We start from the raw sequence: 19,776 nt of genomic DNA, 5'->3' as shown, positions 1-19,776 counted from the left end.
GGCACTGTGGAGCACCCACAGGGCTACTATTCGAAGAAGTAGTTGCCCTTGTGCAATAACGGTAGTTCTTCAAGAGGCGTCCCCTTGTGGATACTCCACTGCCCACCCTCCTCCCCTCTGCTTCGGGGTTTTTGGTATCTGACTCTTTGGTGGTGAAGGAATGGAGGGGGGTCGGGTTGTGTGCGCGCTACAAGAGGCGCCAATGACACCGCGACAGCTGCTGCATGCGCATGCCCCAACCAAGCACTGCTACCTAAAATCTCCGATCTGCGGCACAGGGATGCACCAACCCGTGGAGCATCCACAACTACTTTTGTGTCCCACAAAGGGGTGCGTAGTGTCTTTAATCTTGAGTCCCACAGCTGTGAGTCAGATGCCGAAGGCCAGCTAAGCTAGTTATCTGCGCCTTTGAAGCAGCGTCTTGCATGTGCTGTGCAAGCGGTCTGAATAACATAGCTTATTATGGGGCCTAGCTTCTTGGGGAGCCTCTGCTTTCCTTTTTCACACTGCTGACCCAGCATTAAATGCAACTTTCTCTAGTCCACGGTTGAGTTGCCCATAACTGCATAGTGGATTGTATTCTTGGCTCAAACTCTCTCTGGGACGGGAACTATCCCTTGCCACATGTCTAGCACAGTGGACTCCTGAGTTGGTAGAGCCCTCTGCCATGCTCCCTGTAATACAAATGTCAGGCAATGGTCTCTCCAGCAGTGTATCCTGTCTCTGATGTGGTCAGACTAGCTGTGTCAGATGAAGGTGTGAGAAGCGCCATAATGGACACTTCTGTTCGGTTGTAGTATTGCATTGATTAGGCTGTTGGGGCGCATTACCCACCTTGGTAGCATCTAGTGTTGGCTGTTCAATACCAGACTGCTTGGGTGGGATGATTCCTGTAGGCCTCCTGGGGAGGACCCTCCTTGCTTAGTGTTGGGGGAGGGAGTGACTCAGTGGAAGCATGTATGGGGCTGGGTGGCAGCCCTAGAGATGGAAGGGGGGGAAGGCATAATGCTGTCAGTGGGGAACTGGTCATCTGCCTTCTCTTGTAACCCTGTGGCACCCTGCTCTCGTCCCCCCCGCAGTATGGCCGGTACATCCGTTCGGCGCTGCGCCAGGAAAAGGGGCTCTCTGCTGTCGCTGACCTCCTGACCCACGACAGTGAGCGGGTGGTGAAAGCAGCATCCGGCGCCTTGCGTAACCTGGCAGTGGATTCCCGCAATAAAGAACTGATAGGTAAGAGCTGTGGAGGCAATGTCTGCTCTGTAGCTGCTCCCCTGCCCCACCCCCCACTGCACTCCACTCAGAGGGCATGTCTTGTCTCTGCATCAGCCAGGAGTTGTCATGGTTCTTGCTTGTTGCTCTTGCCACCTCAAGGGTACTGTGATGCCCCTCGTTCCTCTGGAAACTGCGGACTTCTGTTCCATTCCTCTGACCCCAATCGCGTCTAACATGAGGCAGGGGGTGCTGTGCTATCTTCCAGTAGGCTTTGTGGAGGGAGGGGGAAAGGCATCAGAACCAAGAATGACCAAACACTTCTGTCCATCCCTGATGATCCTCTTCCGTCCTGCGTGGCTCTCCCAATTCATCTGGCTGCTTAGTGTTTCTCCTGCCTTCTGATCCAGTTGTGACTGACCTGATTCTCCCACCTGCCCCCACTCCAGGTAAACATGCCATCCCCAACCTAGTGAAGAACCTGCCAGGCGGGCAGCAGACCCCAGCCAAGAACCTGTCTGAGGACACGGTGGTGTCGATCCTGAACACCATCAATGAGGTCATTGTGGACAATCTGGAGGCCGCCAAAAAACTGCGTGAGACTCAAGGCATTGAGAAGCTGGTGCTGATCAACAAATCTGGGTAGGTGTGTCCCAGGGGAAGGATATGCTGGAATTTTGCCTGAGACTTCCTGCCCCCTTTCTCCCCACAGTCTGCCTTTTCATGCATGACTCAGAGGGGACTGGATATTATCCCGTACTGCATCTTCACATTCTTGTCTTGCTCTTTCCAGGAACAGATCAGAGAGGGAAGTCCGAGCTGCTGCCCTTGTCTTGCAGACAATTTGGGGGTATAAGGAACTGCGGAAGCCACTGGAGAAGGAAGGATGGAAGAAATCTGACTTCCAGGTACCTGAGGTGACTGGGAGATTGTTGGTGAGGGGTCATTGGCTTTCAGAGGGTGGGAAGAGACAAGGTTCGTATTTGGAACTCCACTGGACCTTTTAGCATGTTTCTAATAATGCTTCATGTTTAGACTCCTTCCCTGTTGCTGATGAGCAGTGGCCAGCCTTCTGGACACAAGCTGGCCCTGCCCTCCTGGTGCCCCCAGTAGCCCTGCTGCCTCATGGTGGGCCAAAATCCTAGCTGTGTTTATATAAAATCCTGAAGAGGAAGGCCATCCTGTGGCTAAGGCGCTGGCCTGGGACTCTGGACATCTGGGTTCAGTTCCCAGCTCTCCTTGCCTGACCTTCGGCAAGTCATGTGGGGCCAGTAACTTGGAAGCCAGCAGCTCCCATTCTCAGTGTGGCTGGGAAGGTTCTTGTTTTCAATAGCTACTGCTGGGTGCTGAGAACTCCGCACAATCTGGCTACTTTTCTAGGAACGGATCTTAGAATTCTGGCTTTAATCCCTGTCAGGTTCCCATTTGATAGATGGGGATGGGCATGTCCTGCCTTTCCATGGGGCTTCGTGATTAGTGTGAGATCCGTATCTGAGGTGCTCAGATACTGGATCCCACATACACATGCGAGTTCTTAGATGGCACTAAACTTCCCCCTTGATAGACGGCTATCCTCACAGCTCCTTGCAGAAGAGTCAAAATGCAAAGAAGCTTATTCACCAGGCCAAATCCTGTCTTCCACTGCATATTGAATCTCTCCTGTCAGCGGCACCCAGCCTTCCCTGGGATGGGCTTGACCTCTCTTCAGGCCTTCAGACGCTAGAGGGCAGCACACTTGGATCAGTCCAGATTCTGCTATTGCTGAACTCCAGCTGTAGAGGCCTAGGTATCTTGATGTGGCAGGCTAAGGGACCTATGTGTGTGTGATCTGGCAACTGGGATGTGTGGGGTCATGGATGTTACAGGCCCCTCTCCTGTTTCAGGTGAATCTAAACAATGCCTCTCGGAACCAGGGAGGTAACTCGTTCGATGACAGCACCTTGCCCCTTATTGACAGGAACCAAAAAGCAGGTATGTTGCGCCCTGTAGACCGCCGTGCAGCCCTCACAAGTCCAGTCATACCTGCTGACCCCCTATGTTCAGATTGCTTCAGTTGCTCTTGCTTCAAAACCCAACATGTTGTCCAGTGCAGTTAGTGGGCTCTGTGTTCCAAGAGCTGACTCTGCACCTCACTCGTGGTGGTTTCACTGGGAGCTGTTTGGAGCACAGACGTTGTCGGAGGTGTTGAGCGAACGTAACAGGCTGAGATCGTAGCTGGTGTTTGTAAAGGCCCTATAGCATCTTGCATTGGGTTTGTGAGCCAGCTGACTTTACTGCAGGCTTAGGTAACTCTTGCCTGCCTGAGTGAACCCAAACAATGAACCAGCTTACCTGCTGCCTGAGAGCTTGCCTGGCTGGGTGAGCACCCTTGAGGGTGGTGTCTGAAACTCCCGTCCTTTCCCTCTAGATAAGAAATCCTCCCGAGAGGAGATCCAGATGAGCAACATGGGACCAGGTAAGAAACTGGCAGCTGGCTTATGGCACAGACACAAAGACTAGAGTATGTGGGGATCTGCCTAGAACATGTCCTGCTGCTTAGATCTGAGCTAACACTGGAGAGGGAGGGAATGTGTAAAGGATCAGGAAAATCCTTGTCAATAGCTCTTGACCGGCACTACCAGCTTCATGCAGCCTAAGCTCCCAGCTGCTAGTTGGAGGGGTCTGTCTCACTTGCCATGTGTCCTCCTAATCCAGACAACAACTACACCACACTGGAGGAGAGAGACCACAATAGGACCCTAGACCGGTCTGGAGACCTGGGCGACGTGGAGCCGCTGAAGGGAGCACCGTTGATGGTAAGACCTGCTACCCCTCTCGAGTCTCCTTAGTCCCCTGCTACTTCTACTCTGCTCTCCTGAATCCCAGAAACCTGGGGCAGATGGGGAGGGAAGAGCGCTGGACCTAGGTGGTCAGGACAGGCAAACTGGAAGAGGGATACTTGTTGGCCTCTGTGTTGGAAGGAGCCAAGGAGAGAACCCAGGCTGGTGTCAGATGACTCTGCTTTACTGCTCTGCCCTATCTGCTGCCTGGACAGTCCCTGTCTTCTCCCTCAACCCATCAAGCTCAGCGTCCCTTTTCCCCTTCCTGTGTCTTGCATCCTTCCCCACACCCCACTAACAATGTGTGTCTGCAGGAGGATGAAAGGCAGGATTCCCTGCATGAGGAGGATGACGATCTGTTGGCTTATCCCCCTATGGTATGTTCCAGACTCCCTTTGAGTCTCCTGTTCATGTACACCAGGAAGCTGGAGGATAACCTTCTTGGGCAATCTAGTGGTGCTTGGCCAGTCAAATCATACTCTATTCCAGATCCCAATCACTTGCTGATCCGTGACCATAATCTACCTTGATTTGTTTTGCTTGGTGTGCATTGTGCTCCTGCTTGATGACAACTCCCCCCTGGTGCTAACCTTTTCTCCTCTCTCTCTCCACAGCAGAAGATCTAGTCTCCTCCCTACCTCCGCTCAGTTTGGGTTTATAGTATGTTATATACAACTCTTTCTTTGTGGTGGAATGGACTGATTTTTACCTTACTTTTGCTGGACTCTTTGTGCCAACTACCCAGCCAAATAATTGGCCCTCTGCACCCCTTCTGCCTGGGGGTGGGGGACATCCGGACAGGGCCCCCTCACTCCCTTCTGTAGACGGCTGCTCCTCGATCCTTGGACGCCTTTTTATCTTTCCTTCCAAGAGCAACTCCTGCAGACCAAATACTTCTGAGGGATCTCACTGGAGCGACTAAGGCAGGCTCTTCAAGGAACTCCTCCTCTGACGCCACAATCTCCTGCTGCACTCACAGCGCAAGGTGGATCTCAGTGGAGCCCTGTTGTACTGGGATTGCTTTTCCTTTAAGAGACATCAGCTCTGCTCCTGGAGGCAGGGGTCCAAGTCCACTGCTGCCTCTTAGCCTATAGAATATATTTTTGTGTGTGATCACTTTGCAACAAAGGATGCTGGGAATACAGGAACATTCCAGGCAGTGGTGATGGGAGGGGTAGGGACTGGCAGTTGCTGGGAGGGGGAGGGGGAAATCGCAATACTCCTGTCTCATGATTGATTGCATTTGGATGCCAGATGGTGGTTGTGGGGAAGTCTGTCCTGAGTGGACTTCTGTTTGGTTGGCCTATTGCCTCTTATCTGGGGGGAGGAGACGTGTGTAAATGGATGTGCAAGGGTGGGGATTGGATCACTTTGCTTCCTACTCTGTAGGGGGGCCTGGGTGAGTGTTCATCCGGATGGGTTGTTCAGGGGCAGGTATTTGAGAGAGGAGCCAGCTTGGGAGACAGTGGCGAGGGATGTGAGGGAGAAGATCCTGGTATGTAGCAGGGGCAGGGCTGGCTCTCCGATGGGAAGAGGGTGTTGGGTTTTTTAAGATATGCACTGTTTCGTTAACTGTCCTAAGTCTGAGAGGTGCCATGGCTTTGGGTATGCTGGGAGGAGGGGGGTGATGGATTGGGAGGGGTGGTGATAGGAAGCAAAAACTGGCTTGGAACTACTATCCCCATCCCATACACATCGGGTAAATGTAGCAGTGTCTGTCGATCTCTCGACACGTGCCTTTCTTTGCCACTGTGAAACAGTTTCTTCCAACTCATAGGCCCGCTCGCCTGGTAGAGGAGGCGGCGTGTTTTTGGATTCAAGGAGTTGGGGATCTCTGGCATAGACTAGCTTCTGCTCTCCTCCCCACTTGGGGTTCTGGCCTTACTGTGTTGATACCTCCCCTGGACACAAGGGGTAGCTGGATTCCCAGGAATGTTTGGGTTGTGGGGATAAGTAGGGGCTTCTCTTTCCTACCTAAATCCTCATTGGAGTGAGGTGGGGAAGGGAGAGCATTGTCAGCCTGCACATAATGGGATTGCCTGCTGAGACTGGGAAGCTTCAAGTGGTCTTGGCCTCCCCACCCCATTCAGCCAGGTGGAAGGGGAAACCATGGGTGCTCTGATGAAGGGGGTGTGTCTTTGCCTCCCCATGGAAGACGTTCCTAGCCCCTCTTCTGCATACAGTGCAACTGTAAGCCTCCCCTTAAGGCCACAAACTGGACTTGGATTGCTCTAGTCTAGTGTGCTCAAATGGGATTCTCATTTTCCCCCCCACTGTGCATGCACTACACAAGGGAGAAGGTCTGGGCTGGGAGATCTGTGCCTCTCTAACCCCACCTTTGTTGCTTCCAGCCTCTTTCCCTTGGAAAGGACTGAAGTACAAATCCAAGCTGTCTTTATGGGGTCTAACTCTTATGTATGTAAAACACTAATTCCTTTTTTAATTCCAGATGAACCAAAAACTCCTCCTTTCCCCCACAGACTGCTTTAGCACCTGCAGCGGGGAACCAATAACTGACTATTTTGCTCTTTTCTGCACCCCTTGTTGTGGGGTGCGGGGAACCTGTTCTCTGTCTGATTCCTGCGCGCGCTCTTGTAATGCTTTTAAAACAAAATGATTTTTTTATATAAATAAAGTTTTTAAAGTGTGTATCTGAGGAAAGTGGAGTTGCTCCTTCAGAACTGGCTGGAGGCAAGTGTCAGGGTAAGACAAACCAGTGAGGGGCTGGTCCTCTAATAGGGCCACGGAAGGCGTTTATCCAGTATTCTATGACTCCCAATTAAAATTGACTGAGAAGCTCAGATGCTACAGTATTTGATCCTCACGCACCCCTGTGAGGTAGGGCCATGCTGTTTATCCCTATTGTACAGGTGGGAGGAACTGAGGCACGGACTAAGGGACTTGCCTAAGATCACACGAGGAGGCTGTGGCAGGTAAGGGAGTTGAACTGCGGGGGGTCTCCAAGTCCTAGGCTAGTGCCCTAAACACTGGGCCTATCCTTTGCTTGTATCTGCTACTGGATTAATGGATGCCAAGGAAGAGAGACCTTTATAGCAGAGATCCTAGATCCAATCCCCACCACTTGTCACTTAACAATGGTGGCAACATAGAACTGCTGCGCACATCAACACTGCTTTGGCTTTAGGCCTAGTTGGTGTGGAACATTCCTAATTGACAAATCTCTCTGCTACTGCTCCCAGCAGCATGGACTCAGTACTTCTGAGAGATCTGCTAGAAAACTGGGCTTTGGTGCTTGAGGTCCTGGGTTCAAAATGGCTGGTGAGCCAGGCAGGAGTCTTGCTAAAAGCAACATTTAGCATTTCACATCCATTTGAGCTCAAGCTCTTCACAGAGGTGGAGGAATATCTTCCTGTTACAGATGGAGAAACTGAGGCCCAGAGGCAAACAGACCTGCCCAAAGGTGCAGCATTAATTAGAGGTGGGCACAGAACCAGAATCTGACTCTCACTCTAGGGTCTGCACCATTCCCCTGTTCAGCCTGGGTGTAGTAGGGGCTACATTGCTAGTGTCCTCTCCAGTCGTGCCCCCTCAGCAGAAGAGTTGAGTTTGCCCAACAACAGATCACTTGCTGTTTAGTCACCCCTGAGCTTGCTTTCCATGCGCCATTGAGCAGTTCTCAGCTAGGATCTACTCTGCGGGGAGGGGGGGTGTATGTGTGAGAATTCATGTTGCGTTCTAGGGTGTATGAGCCCTCTAGGGCAGCATAGGCCAGGGTGTTGCCACTACATTGAGCACCATAAGAACACTCCCTCTTGGCTACAAAAGAAGCACTTGTCAGCCCAGCTCAGTAGCAGGGGCTGTTTTTATCCCAGATTCTCATAGCAGCAGAACATCCCCCTTCCACTGCTCCTTGTTTTACCCTCAACCCTGTAATCTAGATGGCTGGGGCGAGTCCCTTGCCAATAGTGACAGTGCCCATGATCTGAGGCCTTTGGTGACAGCAGTCTTGACCACAAGCTGGCCCTTGTAATCCTCCCCCTGTGGGCAGTGAGGCATGGGTTGGTGGAGCTCTTCCCCAGGGATGTATTCCTTAGGCCAGTATCACGCCCCTGACTCCTGGGTCAGTCGTGGGGAAGCTGGGCTAGTTTGGTTGGCTGGCTGTTAAGTAAATGTTTACTCTGCATGGACACAGGGCTGGCTGCAGCCAGCTCTGTACATCACAGAAGATACTGCACTTCATAACCTACTAGACCAGACAGCTCTGGGACTCATTCTTAAGGGCATGACCACTAGCTAATAGCAAGCTCTCTCACAGTCCCCTCCCTCTCATACTGGTGAGGTCCAGCTCTTTCCATGAGTGACTCTAGTGCCAGTCCCAATTCTTGGCTCACTATGCCTTTTTCTCTGTCCACAGCCCTTCTGCTCTTCAATTTCCACAGGTTGCCCATAGGTGGGGCGAACGCTTCCATGCACAGGAGCAATATAGTAACTGGAGTTCTGAACAGAAAACTCAGTTGCTCTTAATCCCTCCCAAGTGTCTGAATAGCAGGCAACTGCCCCAGTGGGTTCTTTAAACAAAGCTATTACAAAAATGTCATTTGCAGTCACAATGCTGTTAATATGCAGTAGGCTTCTGCAATGGCCTCTGTGGGAAAACCAGCATTACGGAAGACACTATTTTAAATCCAGTTGGGGGTCCCTGACCTTGGTGCCCTGTAGCAACTGTGCTGGCCTCTTCTGTGATGTGAGTTGACAAGGAGCTAGACCCTGAGTCTCTTAGCTGGCTCCGTCATCAACTTCCATGGTAAAATATTTAACTTAGAGCTGCTTCAATGGTTAAGCTGTTATTGAACCGATAGGGTGGGGGAGCAAAAAGCCAGGTCTAGCTTTGCACCTGCATTGTAATCCCTTGGAGAGCAGTGACCTACTGAGTATGGAAGGTAACACTGCAGAACTCAAGATTTTGGCCTTCGCAGTTACGGTTCCTCCTTGTCTGACAGCGTGTTACGGAGCACAAAAGGTGGTGACACACGTCCAGACTCCACTCTCAAACACGGGCCTTGCTCACTGGCCTGGAAGGTGGTGGTTGCCGACCGGAGTGATTGTGACCTGATTACATTCATTATGGATGAACTGCAGACAGTCCCAACCGCTAACTTACTTGGTGCTGCTAAAAAGCCAGCTTCCCAAAGCAGAAGGCGATCGGCTTTGTGAACAAAAATTCAGATGGAAAAATGTGACTCAAAATTGGGAGTTAAGAATTTAGTAGATGCCCAAAAAGTCTCAATAGTGAGAGAACAACCCTGGTAAAAGGCCATCCACTTGGAGAACTGAAGACTGCAATTAGAATTTTTATTTCTACATAACACATGGGGTCTGGGGGGAAAGTGATGCCAATTGCTACAAGCTAGAAATTAAAGGGTAGACAATTAATATTTGGAGGGGTCTAAAATATTGGAGGTGGAGAACAATGGGAATCTCAGAGGTCCTTTAAATGTCCATTTACCAGATGGAGACAGTAAATAGTTATTGAACATATCTGCCTTTTCTGCATCGCTATATGTTTCTGGTCTGTATTTGGAAAGAAAGTGTCTTCACAAGTGAGGATAATGAACTACTTTCCAGTTCATTTGTAATTAGAGCTGGGTGTGAAAAACTTCCTCCTCTCATCCCATACTGGGACAGAGTCAATCTGTTTTGGATTCAAACAAACAAACTTGGTTTGAATCAACCAAAACATTGTTTTGATAATTTTCTAAAATGATTGACCATGGCTTCTGAAATTTTAAAAGTCCTTTTAAATCAGAAAACTGATTTTTTTGTTTTTGTTTTTATTTTGAACATGTTAAATGGAGGCATTTTGACAATGCTGAAACTTCTTAAATGTTTGTCTAGACATTAGAATCATAGGACTGGAAGGGACCTCGAGAGGTCATCTAGTCCAGTCCCCTGCACTTGTGGTAGGACTAAGTATTATCTAGACAATCCCTGCTCTTAAAAATTTCCAATGATGGAAATTCCACAACCTCCCTAGGCAATTTATTTCAGTGCTTAACCACCCTGACAGAAAGCTTTTCATAATGACCAACCTAAACCTCCCTTGCTACAATTTAAGCCCATTGCTTCTTGTCCTATCCTCAGAGGTTAAGAACAATTTCTCCCTCCACCTTGTAACCTTTTATGTACTTGAAAACTGTTATGTCCCCTCTGTCTTCTCCTTTCCAGACTAAACAAACCCAATTTTTTCAATATTCCTTCATAAGTCATGTTTTCTAGACCTTTAATCATTTTTGATGCTCTTCTCTGGACTTTCTCCAATTTGTCCACATCCTTCCTGAAATGTGGTACCCAGAACTGGACACAATACTCCCAGTTGAGGCCTAATCAGCACGGAGTAAAGCAGAAGAACTACTTCTCGTGTCTTGCTTACAATACTCCTGCTAATACATCCCACAATGTTTGTGCTTTTTTTTTTTTTTTTTTAAATTTATTTTTTAAACAGTGTTACCCTGTTGACTTGTATTTAGCTTGTGGTCCACTATAACCCCCCCCCACACACACACACACACACACACACCCCGATCGGTTTCCGCAGTATTCCTTCTTAGGCAGTCACTTCCCATTTTGTATGTGTGCAACTGATTGTTCCTTCCTAAGTGAAGTACTTTGCATTTGTTAAATTTCATCCTATTTACTTGACACCATTTCTCCAGATCATTTTGAATTTTAATCCTATCCTTCACAGCACTTGCAATCCCTCCCAGCTTGGTATTGTCTGCAAACTTTAAGTGTACGCTCTATGCCATTATCTAAATCGGGTTCTCAACCTTTTTCTTTCTGAGCTCCCCCCAACATGCTATTAAAAATTCCACAGCCCACCTGTTTTCTGCATATATAAGTCAGGGCCTGTGTTAGGGGGTAGTAAGCGGGGCAGTTGCCTGGGGCCCCATGCCACAGAGGCCCCTGTGAAGCTAAGCTCCTCAGGCTTTGGCTTCACCCCTGGGTGGTGGGGGCTCAAGGTCTCAGGCTTCAGCCCCATGAGGTGGGGCTGAAGCTTTCTGACCTGGGCCCCAGCGAGTCTAATGCTGGCCCTGCTTGGTGGACCCCCTGAAACCTGCTCATGGCCCTCTAGGGGACCCTGGACCCCTTGTTGAGAACCACTGTTCTAAATCATTTGATGAAGATATTGAACAGACCCAGACCTGATCCCTGCAGGACCCCACTTGTTATGCCCTCCCAGCATGACTGTGAACCACTGATAACTACTCTCTGGAAACAGTTTTCCAACCAGTTATGCACCCATTTTATAGTAGCTCCATCTAGATTGCTTTCCCCTAGTTTATGAAAGTGTCATGCGAGACAGTATCAAAAGCTTTACTAAGTCAAGATATACCACGTCTACTGCTTTTCCCCCCCACCCCTCCCATCCACAAGGCTTGTTACCCTGTCAGAGCTATCAGGTTGGTTTGTCAAGATTTGTTCTTGCCAAATCCATGCTGACTGTTACTTATCACCTTATTCTAGATGTTTGCAAATGGATTCCTTAATTATTTGCTCCATTAACTTTCTGGGTACAGAAGTTAAGCTGACTGGTCTGTAATTCCCCAGGTTTGTCCTTATTTCCCTTTTTATAGATTGGCACTATATTTGCCCTTTTCCAGTCTTCCATGACTTTTCAAATATAATCGGTAACGACTCTCATCTCCTCAGTCAGCTCCTTGAATGTCCTAGGATGCATTTCATCAGGCCCTGGTGACTTGAAGGCATCTAACTGGTCTACGTAGCTTTTAACTTATTCTTTTCCTATTTTAGCCTCTGGTCCAACCTCATTTTCACGGGTAGTCCCTATGATAGATGTCCAATCACCACCAACCTTCTTAGTGAAAACTGAAACGAAGAAGTCATTAAGTACTTCTTCCATTTCCACATTTTCTGTTATTGTTTCTCTCCTCCCTCCCCCCACTCCCCCTACCCCTCATTGACTAACAGGCCTACCCTGTCCTTGGTCTTCCTCTTGCTTCTAATGTATTTGTAGAAGGTTTTCTTGTTACCCTTTATGTCTCTAGCTAGTTTGATCTTGTCTTGTGCCTTGGCCTTTCTAATTTTGTCCCTACATACTTGTGTTATTTGTTTATATTCACCCTTTGTAATTTGATCAAAACCAACCCTTTCCTGTGAAAAGTTTAGTGGTTCTTTGAGTGCTTGTTCATGCTGGTTCCAATCAGGTGTGCGTGCCCTGCGTGCTCGGTCGTTGGAAACTTTTCCCTTAGCAGCTCCCATGAGATTGGCTAGGGAGCCCCCTGGAGTGGCGACGTCCTGGCACTCAATATATGACCCTGCCGATCTGACCCCCCTTCAATTCCTTCTTACTGTCCGTGGCCGCCGTTGGAACTGCGTTCACTTGCTTGCAAGTGCTCCCTTAGCCTAGGGTCTAGTTCTTTGTAGTTTTAATTGTTAGGGTATGTCTACACTACCCGTCGCATGGGCAGGTAGTGATCGATCTATCGGGGATCGATTTTATCACGTCTAGTGTAGACGCAATAAAATCGATCCCCGATCACTCTGCCGTCGACTCCGGAACTCCACCGCAGCGAGAGGCGGAAGTGGAGTCAACGGGAGAGCGGCAGCAGTCGACTCGCCGCTGCCGTCCTCACGGCCAGGTAAATCAAACTAAGGTACGCCGAGTTCAGCTATGCTATTTGTGTAGCTGAAGTTGTGTATCTTAGGTCGACCCCCCCCCCCCAGTGTAGACCTAGCCTTAGTTTAGTTAGTAGGAGTGATTGTTGGCAGGGATCGTTTGTATCCCATCACCCTGCCTTGGGCTGCGGGGCATGCCACAAGCCCTGGGGTTTAAGTCTTGCGGTGTTTGCCGGAAGCCTATGCCCAATAGTGATCCCCACGACTCGTGCCTTAGGTGTTTTGGGGAGGCACATCAGTCAGAGCACTGTAAGATTTGCAAGGCTTTCAAGCCTAGAACCAAGAAGGAGCGGGACTTCCGTTTAAAACAACTATTGATGGAAGCCACGCTCGGTCCCATGGCACCGGACCGCCCAGCCCTGGGACCAAGTTCATCGGTGTGGAGTGCCCCGGCATCAGTCCGCGACTTGGTGCCGAAGAAGGACTCCAGTGGGAGAGACCCTTGGCTCTGAAAATCCCTGGCACCGCAGCAAGGAGCAGCGCCCCGGCACTGCTCCATGTCCCCGGTGCCACGCAAGCAACATAAGAAAACAGATGGGGGGGCGCTCTGCTGAGAGGGCTGCGAGATCATCGGGGGATGCTGTGCGGCTCCAAAGGAAAGACTTTGGCCACCAAGCAGCAGGATTCTGTGCCTTTGACTCTGGCGCGCCAGGCAGTATTGAGTCTGGCACTTAGTGACTCTCCGGCGGGGCAGTGCCTGGTGGAGGTGTTGGAGCCCCCCTCCACCCTGGACACTTTTGAGGACCTTGTCGAAATTACGGCGCCTCAGCCCTCGACCATCAGAGAGAAGCCTCTGGCACCGCCTAGACTGGTACCATCTAGACGCAAGCCCGCAATGATGCGGTGATCCTTGATGCCGTTCCCGGCACTGTCCCTGATCCGCATCCCCACAACACCACTCCCCAGCACTGCCCACAGTACAAGTTCGCATGGCACCAGGAGAGAGGGGACCTACATCTCCAGTACTGATGGGTCGGTACTGATCTAGGACACCCTCAGAGGATCGGCACCGGGGCACAACAACCTCTCCCCAGCACCGTACGCGCAGCACCGGTCTCGATCGAGGGACAGCTGTCACTGATTCCCAACCTCTTCATGGCACCGACCGCCAGCATAGGGGTCATTGGCACCACCTTGGTCATCACCCTAGGGTTCCTCAGACTCCAAAGCCAAATGGTTTTATTCAAGGTGCGGTAGGTATAGGTCAGGGAAGCGCCAAAGAGATGTCTAAATGGCCTGGCAACCACAGTAGCCGTCCCCCGCACAATGGCCCTTCTGGATCCCCTGAGCTAACCAGGCCCAGGGTCCCCCGTCAAGAGCTTCCAGATCAGTGGCCTCAGGACATCACCCCTCCCACTCACCAAGGGATAGACCTGCCCCTCTGGTGACAGAAACAACCCTCACCAGGCCGCCCCCTCAAACTGCAGAACAGTCAGGGGATGCGGCTCCAGTGCCACTGGTATCCCAGGACACTCCTGACTGGGCTGGAACAACGGGGGAGCCTAGCACAGCTCAGGAACAAGCCAGGCAGATAGAGGGCCATGAGGACCCTGTTCTCCCGCTTGCCACCTCATCATCCTTGCCTGATGAGGTGATGTCTGGAGCGTTGGCCTCAAATCCTCCACCCCTTGATCACAGGGCTCACCAGGACCTACTCTGCCACACTGCCCGTAATATGGGTCTACAGGAGGAGGTGGTAACGGAATCGGAGGACCCAGTGGGGGATGTTCTCGCTCTGGAGGGTCCTTCCAGAATGGCGCTGCCAATAATTAAAACGATCCAGAATAACAAGAAGACCCTGTGGCAGACTCCAGCCTCCATTCTGCCCACTGCCAGGGGCGTGGAGAGGAAGTACTTTGTCCCCTCCAAGGGGAGTTTTTATTCTCCCACCCACACCCTTGCTCCCTGGTTGTCTCGGCGGTGAATGAGGAGAAGGAGTGCCAGGGGCAACAGGCGCCAGCTCCCAAGGCTAAGCAGGCCAAATGTATGGACCTCTTTGGCAGGAAAGTGTATGCTGCTGGGGGCCAGCTGCTGAAGATATACCTGCTAAGGATAGCCAACCAGCAGGCTAACTTTAACTCTTGAGACGCTATGTCCAAATACAAAGAGATGCTCCCTGCGGAATAAAGAGTGGAGTTCTCAGCACTGGTTAAGGAGGGGAAGGCAGTCGCCAGGATGTCCCTTCAGGCCTCCCTTGACGTGGCTGACTCAGTGGCACGAACCATCTCCTCAGAGGTGGTCATCAGGAGAACCTCCTGGTTTCTGGTCTCCCCCCAGAGGTCCAACAGACCCTGCAGGACCTTCCCTTTGAGGGTGCAGGGCTGTTTTCAGACCAGGCAGACTTGAGGCTCCATAGCCTCAAAGATTCAAGGGCAACAATGAAGTCTCTGGGGATGCATATGCCTGCTACCCAGAGAGAACCTTTCAAGCCTCCACCCCAGGAGCAGCAGAGGCAATATCAACCCCACCCAAGGCAGGACCCTTACCACCGTAGGGGCTGGAACAATAGGCATAAGCCATCTAACCAATCGTTGGGCCGGGCCCAACTAAGCCACAGTCGGGATCCAAACAAGGGTTTTGAAGGGGCGCCCGACGACGGCTTGCCAGACTCCATACTGGATCCTTCCCCCTGTTTTCTAAACAGTGTTTCTCACTTCTACCATGCGTGGTCCCTTTTATAACATTGGATGTTGGGTCCTTCGCAGTGCACAGGTGTGAGATTCTTCTTCGAGTGCTTGCTCAGATCTATTCCAATTAGGTGTGCCCGCGCTGCGTGCACGATCGTCGGAGAACTTTTACCCTGGCAACACCCATTGGGTCGGCTGTGGAGCTCCCTGGGGTGGCGCCTTCCTGGTGCTGGATATATATACCCCAGCTGACCCAGCGCCCCCTCAGTTCCTTCTTATTGCCCGTGACGGTCGTTGGAACTGTGGAGCGCGGCTTTGCTGCTCTCCACTCTCCCTAGCATGTCTCTCTTCTGTAATTGTTGTAGTTTTAGTATAGTTATACTTATAGTCATAGTTTTGCAGTTTATAGTTGTATACTTAAAGTAGTGGGTTGGAAGGGGTCTCTCCCCATCTACCATTTGGGATCATGCCCAAGGCTCTGGGCTTTAACCCTTGTTCAGCCTGTGCTAAGTCTATGCCAATGGGCAACCCCCACGACTCCTGCCTGAAGTGTCTCGGGGATCCCACCAGGCAGACAAGTGCAAAATTTGCAAGGGGTTCCAGCCCTGAACCAAGAAAGAGCGGGACTTTAGATTGAAACAGCTCCTAATGGAGGTGGCTCTTAGCCCGGATCCCCCAGCGGCACACAGAACCCCTCAGTGTGTACTAGCGCCTTAAAATTTAACATGGAGTTCCATGAATTGTAGTCATAGCGGCTCAGGAGCGCCTGCTGGTTCGCGACCTTGAGCTGCAGTCCCCCGGAAGCGTATATCTTGCGGCCAAACAAATAGAGGCGCCAGGTGTCTTTCGATTTGGGTGCCGGCATCTGTTGCCCATGTCGCTCCTCCTCGTTCACCAAGGCCACCACTAGTGAACAGGGCTGAGGGTGAGTATATAGGTACTCGTACTCCTTGGAGGGGACAAAGTATTTCCTCTCCACCCCTTTAGCAGTTGGAGGGATGGATGCAGGCACTTTCCAGATTGTTCTGGCTGTAGTCTGTATAGTACAAATGAGTGGTAAAGCCACTCAGGATGGGGTCTCCGCTGATAAAATGTCTATGACTGGGTCCTCCAACTCTATCACCTCCTCCTCTTGGAGATTCATGTTTCGTGCCACTCTACGCAGGAGGCCCCTGGTGGGCATGGAGGTCTATTGGAGGGGGATCCGAGATAGTTGTCCCCGCCACTGCCTCATCTAGGGAAGATGAGGACGATGCTAGAGGGTCTGATGATATCATCCATTAGGGTGCACCTGTCAGCCATTTTGGTTTTCCACCCAGGAGAACATGGACACTCGGCCTTCTCCAACCCTATGGTCAGTAGGTTTCTTAAGGGACTGGACCGTCTCTACCTGCAGGTGCAGCAACCGGTCCCCAAGTAGGACCTTAACCTGGTCCTCTACAAACTTATGGGGGCCCCGTTTGAGCCGATGGCCCCTGCTCCCTTCTGTACCTCTCTTGGAAGACAGTCTTCCTTGTGGCTATCACTTCGGCGAGGTGCGTATCCGAGATCAGAGCCCTCACTTTGGAACCACTGTACACGGTCTTCCATAAAGACAAGGTGCAGCTTCGCCCTCACCCTGCCTTCCTTCCCAAGGTGGTATCAACTTTTCACATCAACCAGGAGATTTTCCTCCCGGTCTTCTATCCGAAGTCCCATGCTACTCAGCGGGCAGTCCCTCAACGTTCGTAGGGCCCTCGCCCTCTATTTTGAGCGTACAAAGTCGTTCAGAAAGATGACCCAGCTCTTTGTTGCCGTGGCCAACAGGATGAAAGTCCTCCCGGTCTCCTCACAACGCATCTCCTCTTGGATCACATCCTGTATCCGTGCTTGCTACGACCTTGCCGGCGTCCTAGCCAAGCCCCTCACCGCCCATTCCACAAGGGCTCAAGCCACCGCCCATTGGCACAGGTTCCAATAGAGATCTGTAGAGCTGCCACTTGGTCTTCAGTGCATACTTTTGCCTCTCACTATGTGATAGTCTAGCAGTCCAGAGATGATGCATTTGGTTCAGTGGCGCTGCACTCAGCGATCTCACTCTGACCCCACCGCCTAGGTGAGGCTTGGGAGTCACCTAACTGGAATCGATATGAGCAAGCACTCGAAGAAGAAAAGACGGATACTCACCTTTGTAACTGTTTTTCTTCGAGATGTGTTGCTCATGTCCATTCCAAACCCGCCCTCCTTCCCCTCTGTCGGAGTAGCCAGCAAGAAGAAAGTGAGAGGGCACTGGGTCGGCTGGGGTATATATCCAGTGCCATGAAGGTGCCACTCCAGGGGGCTCCACAGCCGACCCACCGGGTGTTGCTAGGGTAAAAGTTCTCCGATCGCGCACACCTAATTGGAATGGATATGAGCAACACATCTCGAAGAACAACAGTTACAAAAGTGAGTAACTGTCTCTTCTCCAATTGCTCCTCACTGTAGAGGCAGTGGAGGAGATAATGGGAGTAGAACCCTTCCCCCTTAATTCCTCAGACCCATCTTAGACCTGCAAGGACTCAGCTGTTTATGGTAAAGTTGAAGTTCCGGATGGTCTCCCTGAGCTCGATCATTCCTTCCCTGGATCTGGGAGACTGGTATGCCGTCCTCAACATGAAAGATGCGTACTTCCCCATAGCCAAGTTGCCTGAGATTTGTGGTCAATCACAAGCGCTACCAGTTCATGGAGCTCCCCATTCATTTTACCAACTGTCCCCTGAGTGTTCACCAAGTGTATGTCACGGCCTTTCTCTGCAAGAGGTAGCTACAGGTGTACCCCTACCTCAATGACTGGCTGCTGCAGGGGTGCTCCAAGGAGCAGGTGGAGTCCTAAGTCCAGTTAGTCACAAATACTTTCCAGAGATTGGGTCTCTTCCTCAATGTGGACAAAACGCTGTCACCGACCCAAAGAATAGAATTCATTGGGCTGTGCTAGACTTGGTTCATGTGAGAGCGATACTACTGGGGTCCAGATTCCAAGCACTAACAGGAATCATTCAGACTCTCAAGCGATACCCCACCACCACTGCAAGGGTATGCCAGAGTCTCCTCCGACACATGGCAGCCTGCACCTTTATGATCAGACATGCCAGACTGAAACTCAGGCCACACCAGGCTTTGCTCGCCTCAGTTTATCATCCAGGCCAACACAGTTTGGACTTGGGAGTAACAGTGCCAGGACGAGTCCTAGACACCTTAACGCTGGTGGCTGGACCCTCACATGGTTTGCAAAGGAGTCCCATTCAGCGATGCTCAGCCATCCATGACCTTGGTAATGAATGCATCAGACATGGGTTGTGGGGGCCCATCTAGGAGATCCACAGACACAGGGCAGGTGGTCGCAGTCAGAGATCCTGCTCAGCATCAATATAAAGGAAACTCAGAGTGGTGAGACTAGCCTGCCAGACCTTCAAGGTTACTCCGTGACCGTGTTGACTGACCAATACCACTGCGGTGTTTTACATAAACAGGGTGGAGCCAGCTTCTCCTCTCTCTGTTGGGAAGCTCTCCAGCTTTGGGATCTCTGTATAGGAAGCCTCCAGGTGAATAGAGTGGGCTATCTCCTAGGCCTGCAGAATAAGATTGCAGACGGTCTCAGCAGGTTGTTTCTTAACCACGAGGGGTCAGTTCATCAGGATGTCTTAGATTCCGTATTCCAAAGGTGGGACTTTCCCCAGGTGGACCTATTCGCTACCAGGAGCACCAAGAAGTGTCCCAGCATTCTGCTCCTTCCAGAAACACAGTCCGGGCTCCATCTTGGATGCGTTCTAGCTACCTTGGAGGGACCACCTCATGTATGCCTTCCCCCTGGTCCCCCTGATTTCCAGCCCATTTGGGGGTGCCTTTTACCAAGTCTGGAGAACCACCACCACAGACAGACAAATGGGTTCTGGAAATTATACAGATGGAATAGCCCTTCCCCTTTCTTTCCATTTCACCTACTCCCCCCTCTCCCCCTTCAGGGACACCATCTCCTGCAATTAGGTGCTGTGGAGTCACTACTGGTTCAGCACAGGGGTCGGGGGTTCTACTCACACTACTTTCTCACTCTCCTGAAGAAAACAGGTGGATGGGAACACAGTACTTCAAGATGGTACCCCTAGCAACCGTAATTCTGGCATTGGAGAAAGGAGATTGGCTCTTGGCCCTTGACCTACAGCACGCTTACTTTCACATCGCTATCCGCCTGGCGCATAGGAGATTCCTAAGGTTCTTCTTCGAGTGCTTGCTCATATCCATTCCATTAGGTGTGTGCGCGCCGCGTGCACGATCGTCGGAAGATTTTCTACCCTAGCAACACCGGCGGGTCGGCTGTGGAGCCCCCTAGAGTGGCGCCTTCATGGCGCTGAATATATACCCCAGCCGACCCGGCGCCCCCTCAGTTCCTTCTTACCGCCCCTGACGGTCGTTGGAACTGTGGAGCGCGGCATAGCTGATCTCCA

General features: G+C 51.1%; 1 protein-coding gene across 4 annotated transcripts; it reads left to right on the top strand.

Moving 5' to 3' along the window:
- Positions 1–1,079: 1,079 nt before the first annotated feature.
- LOC117870623 (catenin delta-1) lies at positions 1,080–6,679 on the top strand (the record flags this gene model as incomplete). 4 transcript variants are annotated; one of them, XM_034757829.1, is given in 8 exon segments in its annotated part: positions 1,080–1,230; positions 1,659–1,851; positions 2,003–2,117; positions 3,093–3,180; positions 3,617–3,664; positions 3,904–4,004; positions 4,343–4,405; positions 4,646–6,679. In XM_034757829.1, coding segments are annotated over 8 exon segments (768 nt in total), but the record flags the coding sequence as incomplete, so codon positions are not given.
- Between the last annotated feature and the right edge of the window lie 13,097 nt (positions 6,680–19,776).

This window comes from Trachemys scripta, unplaced genomic scaffold, assembly GCF_013100865.1.
Source record: "Trachemys scripta elegans isolate TJP31775 unplaced genomic scaffold, CAS_Tse_1.0 scaffold_70, whole genome shotgun sequence".
Lineage (NCBI taxonomy): Eukaryota > Metazoa > Chordata > Testudines > Emydidae > Trachemys > Trachemys scripta.
This window is presented reverse-complemented; position numbering and strand designations above follow the sequence as displayed.